At 38.6% G+C, this 19,233-nt stretch overlaps 1 protein-coding gene across 3 annotated transcripts in view; it reads left to right on the top strand.

Annotated features, from left to right (window-relative positions):
* The window catches only part of LOC121952136 (short transient receptor potential channel 4-like), an 85,546-nt gene that overhangs the window by 54,841 nt on the left and 11,472 nt on the right, over positions 1-19,233 (top strand). For all 3 annotated transcript variants that reach the window (XM_088088137.1, XM_088088136.1, XM_042498645.2), the window contains 5 exons: positions 4,462-4,676; positions 5,641-5,859; positions 11,431-11,571; positions 12,471-12,647; positions 13,897-14,097. In XM_088088137.1, coding sequence (XP_087944263.1) covers positions 4,518-4,676; positions 5,641-5,859; positions 11,431-11,571; positions 12,471-12,647; positions 13,897-14,097 — 897 coding nt within the window. In that variant the 5' untranslated portion in view covers positions 4,462-4,517. The remainder of the gene's footprint in view (positions 1-4,461; positions 4,677-5,640; positions 5,860-11,430; positions 11,572-12,470; positions 12,648-13,896; positions 14,098-19,233) is intronic.

Below are 19,233 nucleotides of genomic sequence, written 5' to 3'. Positions count from 1 at the left end.
GAGCAGTGTGTAGAATTCACAGGATTTAGTGGCATCTGACAGTGAGGATCGCAGATTGAAACCAGCTGACACTTTTCCCTTGTGCCAAATGTGAACTTCCGTCAGCGTTCATTGTATAGGGGGCTTTTACCCCGAGCAGAATTATCTGCAGAGGTCTCTTCCTCTCCAAAACAAACGGACCAGGTGATTAAAACCAGTAAAAGCACAGAATAAAGCAGTTTTATTTTACAAATCAGTGTTTCTCAGATGCTGTTCAGCACATCATGGATGGGAGGCCTGTCCAGAACCTGCTAACGTGTGCTCATCTTATTTTCTTTTTTCTTTTTCTTTTTTTAAAGACTGATTTTTGGACTTTTTGCCTTTTATTTGATATGACAAGTCAAGCAAGAGGAAAAGAGAGGGGATAACATACAATAAAGGGCCAAGGTGGAATCATCATCTTTCTATCTGATAACTTATGATCTGGACGTTCAGGAGGTTTTTACTGGGAGACGAATTATCTGCTGAGGTCTCTTCCTCTTTAAAATAAACAGACCAAGTGATCTACGCCGTTTTTCTGTTGCTGTTTGGCTTGTTGCAGAGGGGCTGCTTGGCCAGTGTTTGGTTTGTCCATTCTGGGCTACTGTTGAAACATGGCAGTGCAACATGGTGGACTTCATGGATGAGGACCCACTCCCTATGTAGATATAAAAAGCTCATTCTAAGATAACAAAAACATGACAGTTCTTATTTTCAGGTTATTATACAGAGAAGAAAACACAGCCAACTTATTATACTCAATTGATACTGATATATCTCCCTAAATCCTACACATTGGATGTTTCGGTCATCATTTTGCTACTTTGATGTGGGCTTATAGTCTCACATTCAAGATCTAATTTTAGTGAGTCTTCCTTACAGTAGTGCATGCACATTCTCTGCAGACTGCATGATTTTTACCCTCTCAAGATTTAAGTCATTTGGTGTTTTTGACTACAGGGTCCTCGTGTGGCCAGTTCAGGGGTATTTTTGAATCAAAGTGAAATTGTACCACAAAGGTGCTGCAGCAGTATGAAACTAATGCCCAGGATCTCAAATGAGGTGTGAAACGCGGCTGCCAAAAGGGCTCCCCAGTAGGAGAAAGTTCTCAGTGAAGCAAATCTTTCTTTTTGTGACAATTTTTGAAGTTCTATTTCTTCATAGAGGGAAATTAAAGGGCACCGGAGAGCATTTCTGCAGCATTAAAGTGGCACCTTGAGTGTAAGCAGCGATGACAGGTGACATAATGGGGAAAAAATGTTGCTTAGGAACACGGCCTACAGTGAATTGCATGTTGTTTCTTTGATATGCACTACTTTGGTGTTATTAACTTGCATTTCAGCTATCTTAAATTCCTGCAGCACATTAAGTTCAAAACCTGAACAGCCACATTAAGCTTGCCACCTGCCTCAGAAAATGTACTGCTAAAACTTAGAAGATAAACCGTGTCAGTTGGAAATGTGTCGTGTTAACTCAATTTAAGGAGTAGTTTTACATTTTGGTCATTTTTTGCTTTCTTGCTGAGAATTAGATTAGAAGCGAAGATTGAGGGATCTCATGTCACATAACCTCCGTAAATCCACAATGTCTATTTTTCACATAGTGGCTTTGATCAGACAAACAAGATTTAACATGTTAATAAGAGAACTTTAGAGTTGATGTTGACAAAGCCAGGGTAACTGTTTCCCCTTGTTTCCAGTCTTTGTGCTCAGCTAAACTAACCCATGCTGGCTCTGGTTCATAGACTGTATATAAAGATGGGTGACATAACAGCTCAGTAAAAGTGAAGCCAAAACATCTTGATCGCCCCCTGGTGGCTGGTTGCAGTATAGGTCATTAAGCCTGCCCTCTCGATGTTTGCAAATAGGAAATGGGTCGAACTTAAAAACTCAAAGTACATTCCAAATTATTTTTCCCATTGATGGTTTCTGTAATTTTAAGAAGTTTTTATTGAGCTGATATATGTACAAGTGTTATTTTTTCTGATAAGTTTGTTTATATCTTGTTATTTGGTGCTAAAAAAAAAAGGGTCTGACATTATGGTTGACAGTTGTGTATGCCAATCAGTTGGCTCGCGTTTAATAGCTCCGATCCCGATTGTTTGGAGGGGTGTATGGGTGGGAACTCAATACAGCAGAGATAGTTACTACTGTTAATCCCTGGCTTCAAATGACTTTACCAGCACTAGATGGTAGTGACCATATCCAATATCTTGGCTTCATTTTAGAGTTTTCAATCTTTACATAGAGTCATTGCTTTTACTTAATATTAACCATACAGAGATGAGAGTGGCATCAATCATCTTGTCTAACTCACAGTAAAAAAAATGCTAATGAGCATATTTTCTGAAAATGTTGGAGTACTTCTTTAAAGTTGCTATTTTAGAATACAACACTATAGGCACATCACAGATAGTTTTGCACATATTTATAAATTAAATTGCTGTTTTTCCTCTTGTTCTTATAGACTAATTGGGCTGCTGTGAGTCTCTTAATCTACTCATTACTTATTGAACAGACACAGAGCAGTAATGAGTTGTCCTGAGAGAGAAGAGAGAGAGAGAGGGGCATTATGCACTACTTGAACTCCTTCCTTTTTTATATTTAGTAACATGTAACCTTTTCCTCTTTATCTGGATTAGTGGTTTTACTCTGATTTGTTCTTCACCTTCTCCAACTCCCGCGCCTCCTTTTTTGTGTCGTCTCTGCATCAGATGTGGTTTTAAATCCTCTAGAGCAAAAACCAATCCCTTGTGTTTATGTTCCCTGTTTTCTTTTTTGCATCTGTGTGCTGGTTATAGTCAACCTACTGATGATAATGTTTTTAGAATGAGCTCATTATTATGGTTGCATAATCTAAAGAGGTCCAGATAGAAATAAAGGGTTGCCTCATCTTTTGGATTATCTTGTCACAGAAACAGTTTGCAAATGCCACTTATTTATTTAATTGTAAACACCATTTCCTCATCTTCTATTCATGGTCAGTGTTTTATTTTGACAGTGTATTTGTAGATCTCACCACTGCCAGATTCCAGAGAACCAAGAGATCTGGACTGCTGCCTTGTTAGGAGACAATCACTGCACAGTGTCACTGTGAAGTCTTGTTTCTGTGAAGCTGCTACAGCACTGGAAGCGTCATTTTGCTGTCACCAGGCAACCTCCCAGTCAGCTGATGTGGATCAATTAGCAAGCGCCACTAATGGCATTAACTGGAGCCATTAGTAACCCAAGAATTAAAGATCTTACCATCAGTTTCAGCTGCAACACTTAAGAGCCGGATGCAGGACATTCTCGGTGAAACAGGTTAAGTTGGAGCAACCACTGCAGTCGTTTCCTACGTTTCTTTTGCTTAGTTTAGATTAACCTGAAAGGACAACAGTGCAGTGACATTTACATCTTTTTATTACTCTGTAAGAGTAATGTGAGACAACGGAAAAGCAAATTGCTTAATGCTCCACGGTCATTGAAAGATACCTCTTACTGTAAAAAGAAAAGCACAGTGTGTTACATAACTGTTGTGTCAATTACCATTTGGGGGTCTTGTACACAGAACACGCAACTTCTAGTGGACACATTCAACTAATACAGTTTGAAAATTTGTTAAATTATTATACTCCAGACTTTATTTATGCCTCCACGCTGGCAATAGCTGTGGCCAGAGGCATTATGTTTTTGCGTTATCTGTCCATTTGTCCCATTATTGTGATAGTGATATCTCAAGAATGCCTTGAGGGAAATTTCCTCAAATTTGGCACAAGCGTCAATCTCGACTCAAAGATGAACTGATTAGAATTTGACGTTAAAAAGGACACTGTTACCTTACAAAACATGTTTTGGGCCATAACTTAAAAAATCATTAGATAATTATGACAAAATCTCTCGCAAATGTCTAATAGGATAATGATAAATTGATAACATTTTATATTTTAAAAAATCAAAGGTCAACTTCACTGTGACTTCAAAATGTTATGAAAAAACCCTTTTCTGGACACTAGTCATTATCATAACTCGAGAACAGAAGTAGGTTCTTTGAACAGATACTAAATTGGTGACACTTATCCTGGGTTCCCAACTTGAAACTGAGCTGATTGTATAGATCCTCTGTGCTGCCCTGCTGATGGTGTGTGTAGCATCCATGTTTTAGAATATGTAGCTTCTTTGCAGCAACATTCATATTTGAAGCGTTATTAACTGGCATGGCTACATTTGAGTCTGGACAGACATGAATGTTGACTAGAACTGCAACTTGACTGGTTCACAGAGGCATATAACCACCAGACAGTGCTTCTAGCAGCTTCATATCTCTGTCTCCGTAATCCTCTCATCTCTGCCTCTACCCTCCCTTCCTCTCCTCATCTTTTCTTGTGAAATTCAATACCAACAACAAGTGTCTTCTTCCTGTAACACCTTTTGCTCCTGTCCCCTCTGGTGTGAACTCCCCCAGCTTGGCAGCAGCTGTAGCAGTGTTTGCAGAGTGCTGGTAAGCTGAAGGCCAGGGAGATGTCACAGCTGTACTACCGGCGGACTGACAGCTCCTCATACCGGGACCGCATCCCGCTGAGAATTGTGCGGGCTGAGTCGGAGCTGTCACCTTTGGAGAAAGCCTACCTCGGAGCTGTGGAGAAGGGGGACTTTGCAAGTGTCAAACAGGCTCTGGAGGTGTGTGTATGTGTATAAATGCATGGACAAACTGGTGACTTCATCGGTAAATGGATGAATGAATTCAGCCACTGAAACTCTATATTATGGCTCAATAAATGGGTGGAAATTAAAGCTTCCACCTAATTGGACTCATTTAGAAGAGATTTGTGAGTAACATGTGCAGACATGTTTATTCCATACTCATTTCCAATAACATCTGGTGCATTTATTTACCTTGACAGGTGTCAGACCTTTAGCAGACAGGAAATATTGCTAGAGACCAGCTGTTCAGTTGTCCCGCTGCACCTGCAGTGCCCAAAATGATGTAAAAAACCCTTAAACAAATAGAGGACTTGTCCTATAGCAATACAGTAAGGTGAGAAAAAAAAGGGTAAAATGTTACGGTCAAAGATACTACTTAAAAAACAATTTAGTATTAAACTCCTATAACATTCATATTGGACAGTTTATTTAAAGGATCAAAATCAATGTTGCACATTCGGTTATATTGTCTTTTTTATTCTACAGATCCTCCTTCCTTGTCAAAAATTGGTGCCTACATTACCCACAATGCAACACAACTGCAGACAGTTAAATCAGAGAGTCATGCATGTTAGTTGCTGACAAAGCCTTTAGCTGTCAGCCTCAAGCAGAGATGACGAGCAAGCTAGGTAAATGTACTTCCTCTTATCTTCACACTCTCAGATATCTTTTTCATTTTTTAAACTTGTAGTCTTCAGCCTCAAACAACCTCACTCAAGGCAATGTAATAAATTTTGTGCAGCTTTCTCAAATCACAACTCTGCAGACTTTGAGTTGCTCTGCCGGATCTGAAAGGTGCTAAAATTTCCATACAAAAATCAATGTGTATTCTGTGTCAATGACTAATTTCCCTTCTAATCGATGCTGTTCTTTTAAACCAAGTCCCAGCATTGCTCTTGCAACAAACCCCTGACTTTTAATCACAACCTTATTTTGCCAGGAGGCAGAGATCTACTTCAAGATCAACATCAACTGCATCGACCCTCTTGGCCGCACGGCTCTGCTGATTGCCATCGAGAATGAAAACTTGGAAATCATTGAACTCTTGCTGAGCTTCAGCGTCTACGTCGGCGATGCCCTCCTGCACGCCATCCGCAAGGAAGTGGTGGGAGCTGTGGAGCTGCTGTTAAATCACAAAAAGCCCAGTGGGGGCATGCAGGTGAGAAGAGGACTGAGGGGGGTTGGAAGGAGTTATAAATTCTGAGTGCTTTATTCATGAGGTAGCAGTGTGGCAGTGCGCAGACAGTGAGCTGCTGACAAGGCTGGGGGGATAGCGGGAGAGAAACTAGGATTGTTGGCCTTTACTTCAACTCCAAAAGAAATCCTTATTTTCTCCCAGTTTTTTTCTGCAACCAAACCACGTTCTAGAATTTTTACCATCAATTAGGTTCTGTTTGTTATAGTTTATCAAATCAATAATAATGATATCGATATTGTGACAATATTGTGGGGTTGACTATTGGGGCTTTTAGAAACATTAACACAATGAGATTTTTCATAAATAATCATTGGTAATGTGGATATAATGACTCAGTGGGTAAAGGCAAATAAAGCCCCTTTCCTACTGGAAAAAACCCACTAACAGCAGCTAACATCTGCTACCTCATGAATGAATTGTGACCACACGATCATAGTGTGGTTGCTTATAGCCCAGCATTAGCTTTAAGTTGTGGCAACTGAATTTAGGCTTAAAAAATCCTGAAAGCAGTTTAATGAAGATTATCTTTTTGAACAAAATGTGTAAGTAACACAAATGTTGGTTTACCACAGACTTTATTTTTTGCAATAATCCAAAATCCAGTGGCAAAATCACATAGGCTTTTTGATGAGGGAACCAGGACAAAGTTAGCTTCCAGATTGGCCGACAGAAAAACGTGATGGGGATACTCTGTAAGTTCAGAAAATTACATCACTTTACTGTATTGCAGCCTTTAAAATTAGGAAAAGACAACACTAACAATATTACAATGTCCAAAATCTAAGATGATATCAAGTCTCATATTACAATATTGATACAGTATTGATATATTGCCCAGTCCTGTCATAAGATGTATGAATAGTCATTTATATAACTTAATGAAAGGCAAGGAAAGCCAGGAAACCCCAGAAAACTGATCAGTGAGGTCAAAGTGCACCGCGGCCCATGTGCCAAATCAAAGGAGGAATTTCAGGTCTAAGTGAATGGTAGAGTGCAGTGTCATCCAGTGAAATTCTGGATTCATTGTGGAGCTCATAAGCTGCATGCCGTTGCCTGGAGCTTTTTACACCATCTAAAATAATTGACCCAGTATTGTTGGCAGCAACAAAAGCTGACACTTCAAAAAGCTGTCTTCCTAAGACTTGTTCCTTCTTTTGGCAAAAGAACAGTTCTCACAGAAAGAGATTTAATGAGTTCGTTCACTGGGAGAGAATATGATGTATATTTTATTCAAAGTTACAGTATATTATTATTAAATTTTTGCAAGAATTCAGCAAGATTATCTCACCACTGTTCATTAACAAACCTCCTTTCTTCTTGTCTTTTGTCTTTGAGAGGTGCCTGTTTGGAGCTTTAATTACTGTAATCAAAAACAAAATATGGTTTAATTAATTTCAGATTGGTGCCCCTTTGCACTGATTGCTTTGCACTCAAGGAGCATTTACTTTGACTTATTCCTGCCACACTTGTACTGTACAGGCACACACACACACATCTCTTACATCTCTTCCTCTCTCAGCAGTAATGCACCACACACCACAAAGGAACAGCTGTTTTGGGGCTTCATCGATTAGCTGAAGGGGGATGTTATTGCTGTGCCTGTTGTGTCCTGTTGGAAGCTCTGCGTTTGTCTTTGATAGAATAAAGTGAAATTGTAAAAAAAGGGGGAAATGAAAGGAATAAAATTAGGGAACAAAAGAGAGCACAAGAGATATTGTAGCTCAGGCGTGTTTGTCAGAGGGATGTGGGGGGAATGAGATAGAGGCCAAAAATACACAGTCTCCCTTTGACATCTATCAGCTGCTGCACTTTTCCTTGTCTTTGTAAGTTATTGCATCTTTCTGTCATGGCCGGGTTGTGAAACTGATTACTTTAGCGCTAACAAATTCCCCAAGAGAAGCTCATTGATTATATTAAAAGGCTGCCTGGGAAAAGTGCATCCTAACTGTGTCTTCTATGAGATTTATTTAGACAAAGATTCAGTCTGTGTTTTGCCAGAATTGTGGGTATTTGTCTTCCTGCTTTGCAGGCTGTCTGAATGATGCGTTTGTAATAATCTCACAGTGTTGCAGTTTATTTGTTTTCCGCCAAGGAGCTCATTGGATATCAGCATTTTGAACAGCTTCATGCATTATCCTCTGAGTGCAGATACGCATCTGTCAGAGGCACAAACACTGGAGCTCACTGTGTTGCTCAATTATAAGGGCCTTTGGGTGCTTCTTTGTTTTTGTGTGTTTCTTTTTATAGTCCACACTTTTCTCATTGTTTTTTGGGTAACTGTGCAACCAAAATATCATGTGCACATAAAGATAATGAGGAAATCCCTCTTCTTTCTACATTTAAGCACAGTCATGCCCGTTTGAATCCACAAAAACATGGGCTTATTTTCCGCAGTGTCATTCAAAAGCAGAACTGCAGTGTCCCATTTTATACCCGCATTAGCTAAACAATGTTTGTGATGTTGTAGGATGACAGGTGAAAACCAATGGGGAGGCTTAAAAAAGCAGCACAGTGAAAACAAAAAGACATTGCTTTTTGTGGAGGCTAATTTTAATCAGTGTGCCGACGGTGGATGCCTCACTCTGATATGAGTAACAAATATGCATTACACGGACAAGTGGGCTATAATTTCGTTTCTTTTCTCCACTATTATCATAACTTCACATCTACCAGCCCGCGCTCCTCCTGCTCTGTACTTGGTCTCAGGCCAAAGCTGTTTGATGTAGATTATTTGATGTCCCTCCTCCTCCCACGTGCAGAACAGAGTATATAGCTTATTAGATCACCCTCCTCTGCGAAATATGACAACTCTCAGACATGGCTCTGTGCCACTCTTTGGAGTTGCTGCTGCCCTGTGACTGCTCCGAGAGTAAACTACGCAACTAATTAGTGTTTTGTGATAAAAATGACTTTTGGGTGTACAACGGATGATGAAACATTTTTGAAAAAATGAACCAATCCCCTGCCTAAGGATTCTTCATATTGTGTTACTCATAGAATGGTGGTGACTGTTTCTACTCATAAAAGACCAATTTAGAGTGAAACATTTCTCAAAGAGCCTACAGTACTTTTCATATCTTGTTGTAAATGTGACTTGTGCATTCACATCTATTGTCTTTTAGTGTCAGTTAAAAAAAAAAAAAAGCAAATTCAGTCTATATTGTATACATGGCTTAATGGATGGCAATGTCTATCTATCGACTCGTCAGTCACAGCTCTTTTCCACCAAATTAGGTCCGGTTCTTGAACTGATGCCCATCAGGATTATTGAAGCCTTGGTGCTTTCTAGTAGATCAGCCCACGTTTCCAAAGACTTTGAGCAGAACCACAGTATTCAAGCATATGTCGTTAACAGAGGGCGTCGCACAATGCCCAACAGAAGAAAACAGTAGTAGCAACATGGGGGTTCACACTGATTACATGCAAGTTTTTGTTCAGTTATTATTACATATATTGTTTTTTTATCCAACAAACATGAACCAACTAATGATAGAGGACTATTACATGCAAGACTCCTTCTTCTCTTTCTAACCTGTAGAATATGACAAGCCCACTGATGTTGTCACAGTTTGCACTTCAGGTCAAGGAAAACCTGACATTTTTTGGTTCAGGCTGGGAAACAACTTTTTAGGTCCTGAACAAATCTGATTTTGGTCAAAATGCCCTGCTCAAAATGCTCAAAATCAGGTGTGCAAACCAGAACGGAATCCGTTCCATGTTGGTGGAAAAGAGGTATAAGTCCACCACTTAGGTTCAGACTATTGGATGGATTAACGTGAGAGTTTTTACTGATATTTCTGGTCTCCAGAGGATTAATTTTTATTGATTTTGTTGCTCCCTTGACTTTACCTATTGCTCCCCAATAGGTTGACATATTTGGAATAAAGTATTTCAACAACTATCACTTGCTACTTATGAAATCGTCATTTGATATTTTTGGTGTGCAGAGGATACATCTGAATGACTTTGGTGATCCCTTTACTTTTCATTTAGTTTCAGTCTATTTAGTAGAATTTATCAACATCTTCCCAGTGGATAACAAAATATGGTACAGAAATGAATGACTTTTGTGATACCTTGACTTTCCCTATAGCGCCACCATGAGGTCTGGGGGTTTTAAATTAAATGTCTCTGTGTGCACATTAGCATGCTAACATTGGCATTAACTCAAAAAGCAGTTTACACATGTTGAATTATTGACAAATTTGTTTTTTTATGTATAGCCATGTTCTGGCATTGACATGAATAGTTTTGAACAGTTTTAGTCTTGATCAGTGACCCCTAACCCACAGTTGCAAATCATGAACTGTTGCATTGTTTGTAATTTTGTTTTTGCACAATAGTGTTCAGGCATTGAAATAAATAGTTTTACACTTTATTGCACACATCTGACTATTAAAAATAAATCCACTGTCTCCATATGAGGCATCATTTTTTTCAAAAACAATTAACTGTTCAAAGACAATGTTTAGTTTTTTGTACTTATCAGGTCCTACTAATTCCAAATAGTATATTTTTTGTTAGATAGAAATTAAAAATGCATGCAAAACAAAAGCTCGTGGCTCAGGAGGTTAAATTGCACATTTTAAATCTAGAGGTTAATTTATACTACCAGTTAATTTGTTCATGTGAAAGCTCGCATTTTGTTTGTCGACACAAAAATAAGGATATAACAGTATACCTGTTATACAGCTGATACATTTTCCTGGTTTTGTAGTTACTGTATAGAGAGGGTCTGTTTTTATAAGATAGTAGGTTCTCACGTCTTAAACATTAGTCTTAGCAAAGCTCTCTCACAAAAACTAGAGCCCCTTATTCCCATCTGTCCACTGCCTCCAAGTTGCAGAATAGGTCCTAACCTATCACATGGTTATCCTCCAATAATTCTCTGACTTTACTCTCTCTCTGCTCCCTGTCTCCCTCAACACAGAATCAGATAATGGGCCTTCAATTAAAAGAAGTGAAAAGTGCCAGCTTACTCCTCTGCAGCCTGCAGCTGTGTATTCCCACTGAGTGACATGGGAAGCAAAAGGGCTTAGCTGGAGTGGGTGATAAGAGGGATAGGTGAAATGAATTTCTTTCTGAGCATAATGATTCCCAGTGAAATGTGTGAAATACTGATGCTTTTCATCACATTGTGGCCTATACACTTTACAGTCGTCTTGATATGGATGACATTTTATCTGTGACTTTGACCAAGGGCATCTTCTTGCTGGTATTAGAACTGTTGCATCCACCAAAATCGCTAAAGACTGTTTTTTTGATCCTGCTTATTCCATTTAACTTTAATGTAAAGACCTTTGAACTGCATTCTGAGGTAAGCAGAAGATCTCACAGGCTTTGTGTTTAACTAAACCAATTACTTCTACTGTGTGTCGAGCGTGTCAGGTAAACCTGACAGAAGGAAAAAGACTGAGGTCTATAACCTGGCAATAGATCAAATAAAGCCAAGACAAAACGTACTGCTTCAAGAGCTTATCCCATACTGTATATGTGTGATTAAAGCTTTTATTCTCTGCTCTCCCCTGAAAGGTTCCTCCTATCTTATTGGACAAGCAGTTCTCTGACTTCACCCCTGACATCACTCCCATCATCCTCGCTGCACACACCAATAACTATGAAATTATTAAGCTCCTGGTGCAGAAAGGCGTGTCCATGCCGCAGCCACATGAGGTGAGTAAACCATTTGTATTTTGTTGTGATTATCAGTGTGAAACCCCCCATATCTCCAAAGTGTGTGTGTGTGTGTGTGTGTGTGTGTGTGTGTGTGTGTGTGTGTGTGTGTGTGTGTGTGTGTGTGTGTGTGTGTGTGTGTGTGTGTGTGTGTTTTTAATGTGTGTGTGTGTGTGTGTGTGTGTGTGTGTGTTATATGATGCAGTATTTGATTTAGGATCTTGTCTATGAGGTAGAATCTGTCAAACTAATTGGTTTAATGCCTAGATGAACATCAGTTTTCTTACTGCATTCAGATCCCTTTCACAATTATTTTAACCTCTGAAACCTGAGAAGATTATTTCTCAGAAAATAGATAAATAAACGGGAAAGACATAATGAGCAACTTGGCAATAATTGTCCTGCAAATTCCAAAACAAGATAACAAAAGGTCAGAAGAAAATTATACAAAAATTAACTGGGATGGATTATTAGATATTATCATAACACTATAGGGAAATGTCCAGAAAACTATATTTATGAATTATTTATTTAAATTTTGTTGTCGTTTTGTTTTGTTTTTTTTACCTATTCTTTCTTTCTTTCGTTCTTCTGTTCATTCATTCTTTCTTTCTTTCTTTCTTTATGCTAACTTTCCAGAAATTTTCTCATGTATCTTTTTTTTACTAATTTCTTGCTATTTTTTGAGCCATTTCTTGTTCCCATGTTTTTGGGAGAAAACAAGCCAATATGCTCAAGTTTTGAAGGGTTAATGTACAAATAACTTCCCCAGGCATGACAGTACAGTACTCTGTTGACATAATGAATGCAGCGCTTGGATTGCAGAACCGAAATATGATCTATTACTAAACACTGGGAGGCCTCATCAAAATGTGTCCGTGCTTTGTTTGATGTTGCAGGTGCGCTGCAACTGTGTGGAGTGTGTGTCTAGTTCAGATGTGGACAGCCTGCGGCACTCGCGCTCCCGCCTCAACATCTACAAAGCGCTGTCGAGTCCCTCGCTAATTGCGCTCTCCAGTGAAGACCCCTTTCTCACTGCGTTCAGGCTCAGCTGGGAGCTGCAGGAGCTCAGTAAGGTGAGGGACATGCTTGGGTAGAATTTGACTGGCTGCACGTTACATTGATTAACCGCTCAGTGCCCATTCATGAAACGTGACACGTGACATTTAATGTACTTTCAATTTATTAGCACAGAATTAATATAAATTGCTCTTAGTAAATGTAATTTTATAAAATAAGGGTCAGCTGTCAGGGTCAGCTGTTTAAGTCACAAGAATTATTACAAGGACCGGATCCTTGCCTGCTATATTAATATTTCCAGATGAAATATTGTAAAACTTTAATCTTTATTTATTTTTTTACAAAGTATTTATTTAGTAAAGCTTAATAGCAAATGAAAATGTCAGATGCTTTCATTACACAAAATACCCTGAGGCAAGATTTAATTTAAAAACACTACTTTCTAGACACAACTGTACTCTGAGATTTTTATTAATCTCTTGATTTACATTGCCAGATCCTTGCAGGGCTAATTCAATTTCATATTTTTACCCCTGCTCCTTGTTTTCAAGTGGCCCTTTGCCCCTCTGAACAGAGTTACTTATGATAGTGGTTGAGAACTTCCCCTATGAAATGGGACAACAATACATCTGTAGTCATCGATGCTGGTGTTTATGTAAATAGATGCAGCAGATGTTGCCAGACATTGTGAATATGCCAGCTTCTGCAGTGGTAATTTCTCTTGTGTGGGTTAGAGGCTTCCTTTTGCAGTTGTCAGGACACATATGATTTCTTCACAACTTAAGTTTTACTCTATCATCAAACAAGTTGTCAAATAAAAAAATTTAAAAAACAACGCTTCACTAAACAAACCATCACAAATGTATCACAGTATATTTAAACAACATTAAACTAAGATAATATGATGGGTATTGTATCTTTAAATCTTTATTAAAGAAGCAATTACATTGGTGGGTATCTTTTGTTGTTCACACAGCCATCTTGGGTTGATTTCTCTCGATTCTGATGTGTTTTTAAACAAAAATACTTACTTTGGAGAGTAATGTAGCCCAAACAACGAAAAACCCCTAAGGTTAAGGGCTTAGTGGAAGGAGCAAGGGGTGTCTTGAGATTTGGCCTTGATGTTCAGCGGTATCTCTACTCTGTTCTATCTCTATTTTTTATTTATATTTTAACTGTTATTTGTTTGATTGTTTTTGATGCCTTTGTTTATGCTCGGCATCAATGAAAATGAGGGTTTCCCTCAGTTGATTTCCTGAGTCTTAAATGAAGGTTTGAATGAATTCTGTATACACTTTTTCCAAGGTGGAGAATGAGTTTAAATCAGAGTACGAGGAGCTCTCTCAGCAGTGCAAACAGTTTGCCAAGGACCTTCTGGACCAGACAAGAAGCTCCAGAGAGCTGGAGATGATCCTTAACTATAGAGACGACATCAACTTATTGGACGAGGAGGGCAACAACGACCTGGCAAGACTCAAACTAGCGATCAAGTACCACCAAAAAGAGGTAAGCGTGATTCATAATCTAGTATTCAGTTAATGATTCATAGCTTCATGACTAGGTTGGATTGCAAAGACTGTGAAAAGAAAATACTTGATGCTATCACAATGAAAACACAAAAATGTGAAGGGCAAATCATGAAGGGCTCAGAAAAAAAGCTTCTTGATTCTTTATTTTGGGTAGAAAACAGGGAATGTCTTCCTGTTGGCTATCAGCAAAATGTTCTCACACTCTTACTATCCCTCAGTCAAGTGCACCCGCCCCCTCTTTGCTGTGAGCTGTGAGGGTCAGATATGATTGCAATATCACAGTTTTAGCCTTTCAAATTGTACAACATACAAGAACTCATCCAGGGGTTTTTTCTCAGGCTTGTCCTTGGTCCACCTCAAGTATTTTTTCCCTTTTGTCGAGTAATGTGCACTGCATTATCTGCTGCACAGCTTGTTGTTAGAGTTCAGTGCCACATGCCCCAGGCAACATTCACTGTACATCTCCTTGATGAGACCGCCAAGGCTGCAGTTTGTGCTGCACCAAGTTAATGTCTTCTCACAGGTGTCATTGCCAGCTCATATGAAGCGGTGTAATGATGTTAGATTAGCATCAGGTTCTTTTTTTGATGGTGGCAGACGCTGGTTTGGACGTTATCTGTTTCTGCTTTGGCAGCTCACGCAGATGACTGATACGCAAAGCTTGATTTTCATTACCAAAGCGTTTCAGCTGCAAGGTAAAACTTATAACCGTAGCTATATACTGTATGTAGGATGTTCACCGGCTTAAAATAGCACACAGATAGATCAACTGAATGGTTTTCACTCATTCACTAAATGAAAAGATGATATCCTGCCGGTGGATTTTCTACATACAGTGCATCCAGTTAAACATTAATGCTCTATCATGTCTGTAGTGTTTAATGCAGAACATGTGAAGTACATGCATTTTTAATGTGCAGGAAAAAGCGGTAATTAAGTGTTGATTGCTTTCACAGTCCAGTTTCAGTTTCCTGAGAGTAAATTGGATCGTTTTATTCATCAACTCTGTAGGTCCTGAACTGCATTTTAAACACATAATTAATTATGAGGGAAACGGTTCCAAAGATAACTCCACAGCAATATTCTCTCTACAGTCCACTGACTTCACGTTTTTGTTTTTATTGAGTGATAAACATTTTCTCAGCGGGTAGAGTCATAAACAATTTGTACAGAAAAAAAGCTAATTAAAAGGTACATTTAGACTCCTATTAACTATATTAAATATGTGCTACTGCTATTTAAACCTTTAGTGTGACTAATAGAAAGCGTCTCTAAAATGCATTGCATTGTCCCCTTCCTATTTAGGATGTAATCTGTTTTCACCACAAAGATGTTTTAGCTGTTACTGATGAGTCATACAAGATATATTTCAGATGATTCATCTGCATGCTGACTCTGTAATTAGTTTAAGTTAAAATCAGAAATCTACCAATCCAATAATGATATTGGATCTCCAGCCCTGTCTTCTAGAAATTACATTTATCTACAACTAATTAGAAACAGCAAACACGTTTGAGGAAACCCCAAAGCCAAGAAAATTATGTTTCCTATTCACATAATGAGGAAATGTTGCTAATTAACACATCTAGCAAAATGCAAAATTTTACTGAACTTATCACAGAGAAGTTGTTTCTGTTATGAGCAAAATGTTCACAAACAATTTAGTATTTCAGTTGTTTTCCACCAAAATAGGCGGTCTTGTGATACAGTATCCACTTGTAGTGACTGCAGCGTTGTTTTTTAGTAATTAAAAAACGACATTCAACAGAAATCACAAATCTTTATCAAAACATAACCAAAGGGTAATTATTGCCTGAACCCAAGACAAGAGTCTTTGTAATCCATTTTTAAGGTTGTTTTTTGTTTTTAATAAAATATCACCAAAATTGTAATCTTTTCCTAAATTTACCTAATGTGCTTTTGTTGCCTGAGTCTGGACGTGTAAACCCACCCTGCTCCCCAACCAACTCCCTTCAAAGCCCAGGGTTCCTATGGTCATGAAAAACCTGCAAAAGTCATGGAATATCACAATCACTTTTTCCAGGCCAAGAAAAGCCATGGACTTTTCAAAAATCATTCAAAGTTTTGGAAAAGTCACTGAATTTTGTTGTATGTAATTAATTTATTACAGTAATCTTCCATGGATAATCTTCCAAATAATATCACATAACCGGAAATGTATTCCCTGTAGCTGGAGACATCATCGCTCTAATATGTTTTGATGTGTGACAGTATTTTGTTTGTTTTGTGAAAGGCATCGTTTTGTTTGTTTCTTGACCATGAAATTGTGTGGGACTCTGAAAGAGTACATGGTGCAAATATGTAACGTTTCTCTACCAGAAAGAAACTATGCCTACAAACATAATCCAGACAGAGTTTACGTTTCGACACCAACATAATTAAGAAAATGGTTTAGTAAAATACAAATGTAAATCCTAGCAGACAGGTTGGGGTCGGACAGATACTGAGTCAAATAGCTTGTTTGGATATTGGTGACAATGAGGCTGATCTACTAAATCCAATTCTTTTTGCATCTGATAACATGTGCACATAGTCCACCATGCATCAGCAGCGAGCCGCATTATGCTCACATTTGATGCAGTTGTTTACTTTTATAGTGGACCTTTAATTCCTGTTTATGGAATTAAAAGCCATATGGTATTGTTACATCCAGGCACGATTCAGAGCTAGAGGTGGTCAGTCATAATCCCACTGATGGATAAACCAATTTGTGCAGCATTTAGAGGGTTTACACATTAACTGAAATTCCTTTTATTTTAATAAGTTTTGTACCAAGTTGCTGGTGAACGATTTATTTCTAATAATAAATAATAATTTAGTAAATTAAAATCAATTGATTATTTTGTTACATTTTGTTTAACAACGTAAGGAAAGCAATGTTTAATCCAAGCCTGTTGTTGCCTTACGCATAAATGAATGACCCCAGTCACTTCCATACAGTGAGGCAAACATTCACAACCTGTTCAACTATTTGAAACACAAGAAAAACATGGGGGATAAAAGCAATGACCAGCTTAGCAAGAGATCGAGAGAAATAGATAAAAGGTGACAAGAAAATTACTTTAAAATTGATTTAAAAGGGGAGGATTATTAGAAAATTGCCCCAGAAATATGGAATATATATATGGAATATATATACCTTTTTATATATATATATATATATATATATATTACCAGAAAATCCAAAAACTGATGCATGAGCTGTTTTCTTGTTTTAATGGAGGATGCGGGAAACCTGCTGTTTATAGCGTTGCTAAGTTATGGGATGGCTGATGGTTTCCTCAGGCAACAAGAAAAAAGGGTTAAATAGATATTACATTGCAGAAGTGTTTGGCTGAATATACAGGTGAAGCAAAATGATGAGGAAGCAGACACATTACTCCCAGAAGCGTCTTATAATTCATTCAGCTGTCTTTTACTGGGAGCTCTGCCCGGCTGTCAGAGCAGATGCACTTTTGGAGGCATCTCGATTTATGATGCTGCTGTTTCCTCCTTCATCCATCCAATTGTTGCCCACAGAGACTCAGGTTGGCAGATGAGCACGTTGAGTCACGAAAGGACAATTGGGAGTAGCACAAGTGCACAGGTGGACATGATGATGGACAGTCCCCTGTCATCTTACCCAACCGCTCTGTTGTGTGCAGTTAATCTGTCATCGGATTGTAAACAATCATCCCCTCCCACTGTCTCTGCCACTGTTCCACCACACATTGCCTCTCCCCAGGGGTGCCTTAATTATTCAGGCGATGTCCCAATATGCCCTTCTCCCGCATCCTATCTATAACACCTTTCGATCGTGCTGGGACTTTGATGGAGGACAGCGTCTCATGATGTGGTTAACAATCCACCCAGCTGCCCTTTTTAAATGATAAATGTCCCAGCTGCCTAGACAGAAGTCATTTCAAGGTAAAGTTATTCTGCTGGAAATGCACTTTATGTATGTGTGAGAAAATATTATGGAGTGCAGTAGTGTAATTGATACGAAAATCTTCCTTTTATAAAGTAGTTTCTGTCTGTAAGGTCCTATTTTAGTCTTTATACATCATATAAGACTAAAAAATATTTAGTTTTTTTTCTTGGTAATCTACCAAAAAGTGCCCCGTATATTTCCAGACCTCACCGTATCTATGTGTTTTACCATTGCAGTATGTGGTGCAAATATTACAGCCTTGCCAAAGAAGCTGCATGTAGCTTTTAAAAAAAGTTAACCACACAAGCAAATATTCCACTGGCAGCTTTATGCCATAAGGTGTAGCATTTTGTGGGACTTTTCAGACATTCTTTCGTAAACAGTTCACTGAGTCAGAGAGAGGAAAACATAAAATGTGTGAAGCATTAAACAGAACCAAAGACAGAATTGCCACTCCAATGAGAATTTGCAGTGGGAGTGAGTAAGTAGATATTGTCAATGTAGTAATCTGACCTATTGCTATAAGTGGATGTGCACAGAGTAAATGTATGTACACACACACTTACAGAGGTATGTGAAGTGATTGCTTTGTCCCTGTGACCGATGATCTTTAAACCAGACACGGTTTTGGCCCCTGAGAGACATAAAGGGTTAAGTGGACGCTCATTTGGACTGGAAAGGCTTGTTTGACTGTTTCTGCAGAGAGCAGTTATTTATGTTCAGGATATTTTGTCTGCAGTGTGATCACCACTCATCTCTTTCAGTGATTTTGCAGACAAACACTTGAGTTCTTGTAATTGGCATGACACTCAGCCTGAATGTGTGATTTTTTTTTTATAGCACTAGCTGTTGATGAGAGTTGCAGTGAGTCATGAGGAGCATGTTTTTGACCCTCAGCTGAAAAAAACACTGAAGGACATTTCTCCTCTTAACCCTCTTATGTGTGTCATGTGCGTGCACTTACGCTTTTTTGTATTTATCCTTGCATCTGTGTGTGTTTTTTGGCTTTACTGCTGCTGTGCTCACAGGGTTTAAAAACGTAATTTATTATGGTCTGAAGAGAAATCTCCGCAGGCCTCCGGTCTAAAGAGCTGAGCTAACAGAGCAGTCTGTGCTTTGATGCAGCAGGAGGCCAAATCAGATAAATATGATCAGTAGCACATACACAATAAAGTGCAGATT

Source organism: Plectropomus leopardus, chromosome 15 (genome assembly GCF_026936395.1).
Source record: "Plectropomus leopardus strain MGB_pleo_1.0 chromosome 15, ASM2693639v1, whole genome shotgun sequence".
In the NCBI taxonomy this organism is placed as follows: domain Eukaryota; kingdom Metazoa; phylum Chordata; class Actinopteri; order Perciformes; family Serranidae; genus Plectropomus; species Plectropomus leopardus.
The sequence above is the reverse complement of the archived record's forward strand: the minus strand, read 5'-3'. Positions and strand labels throughout refer to the sequence as shown.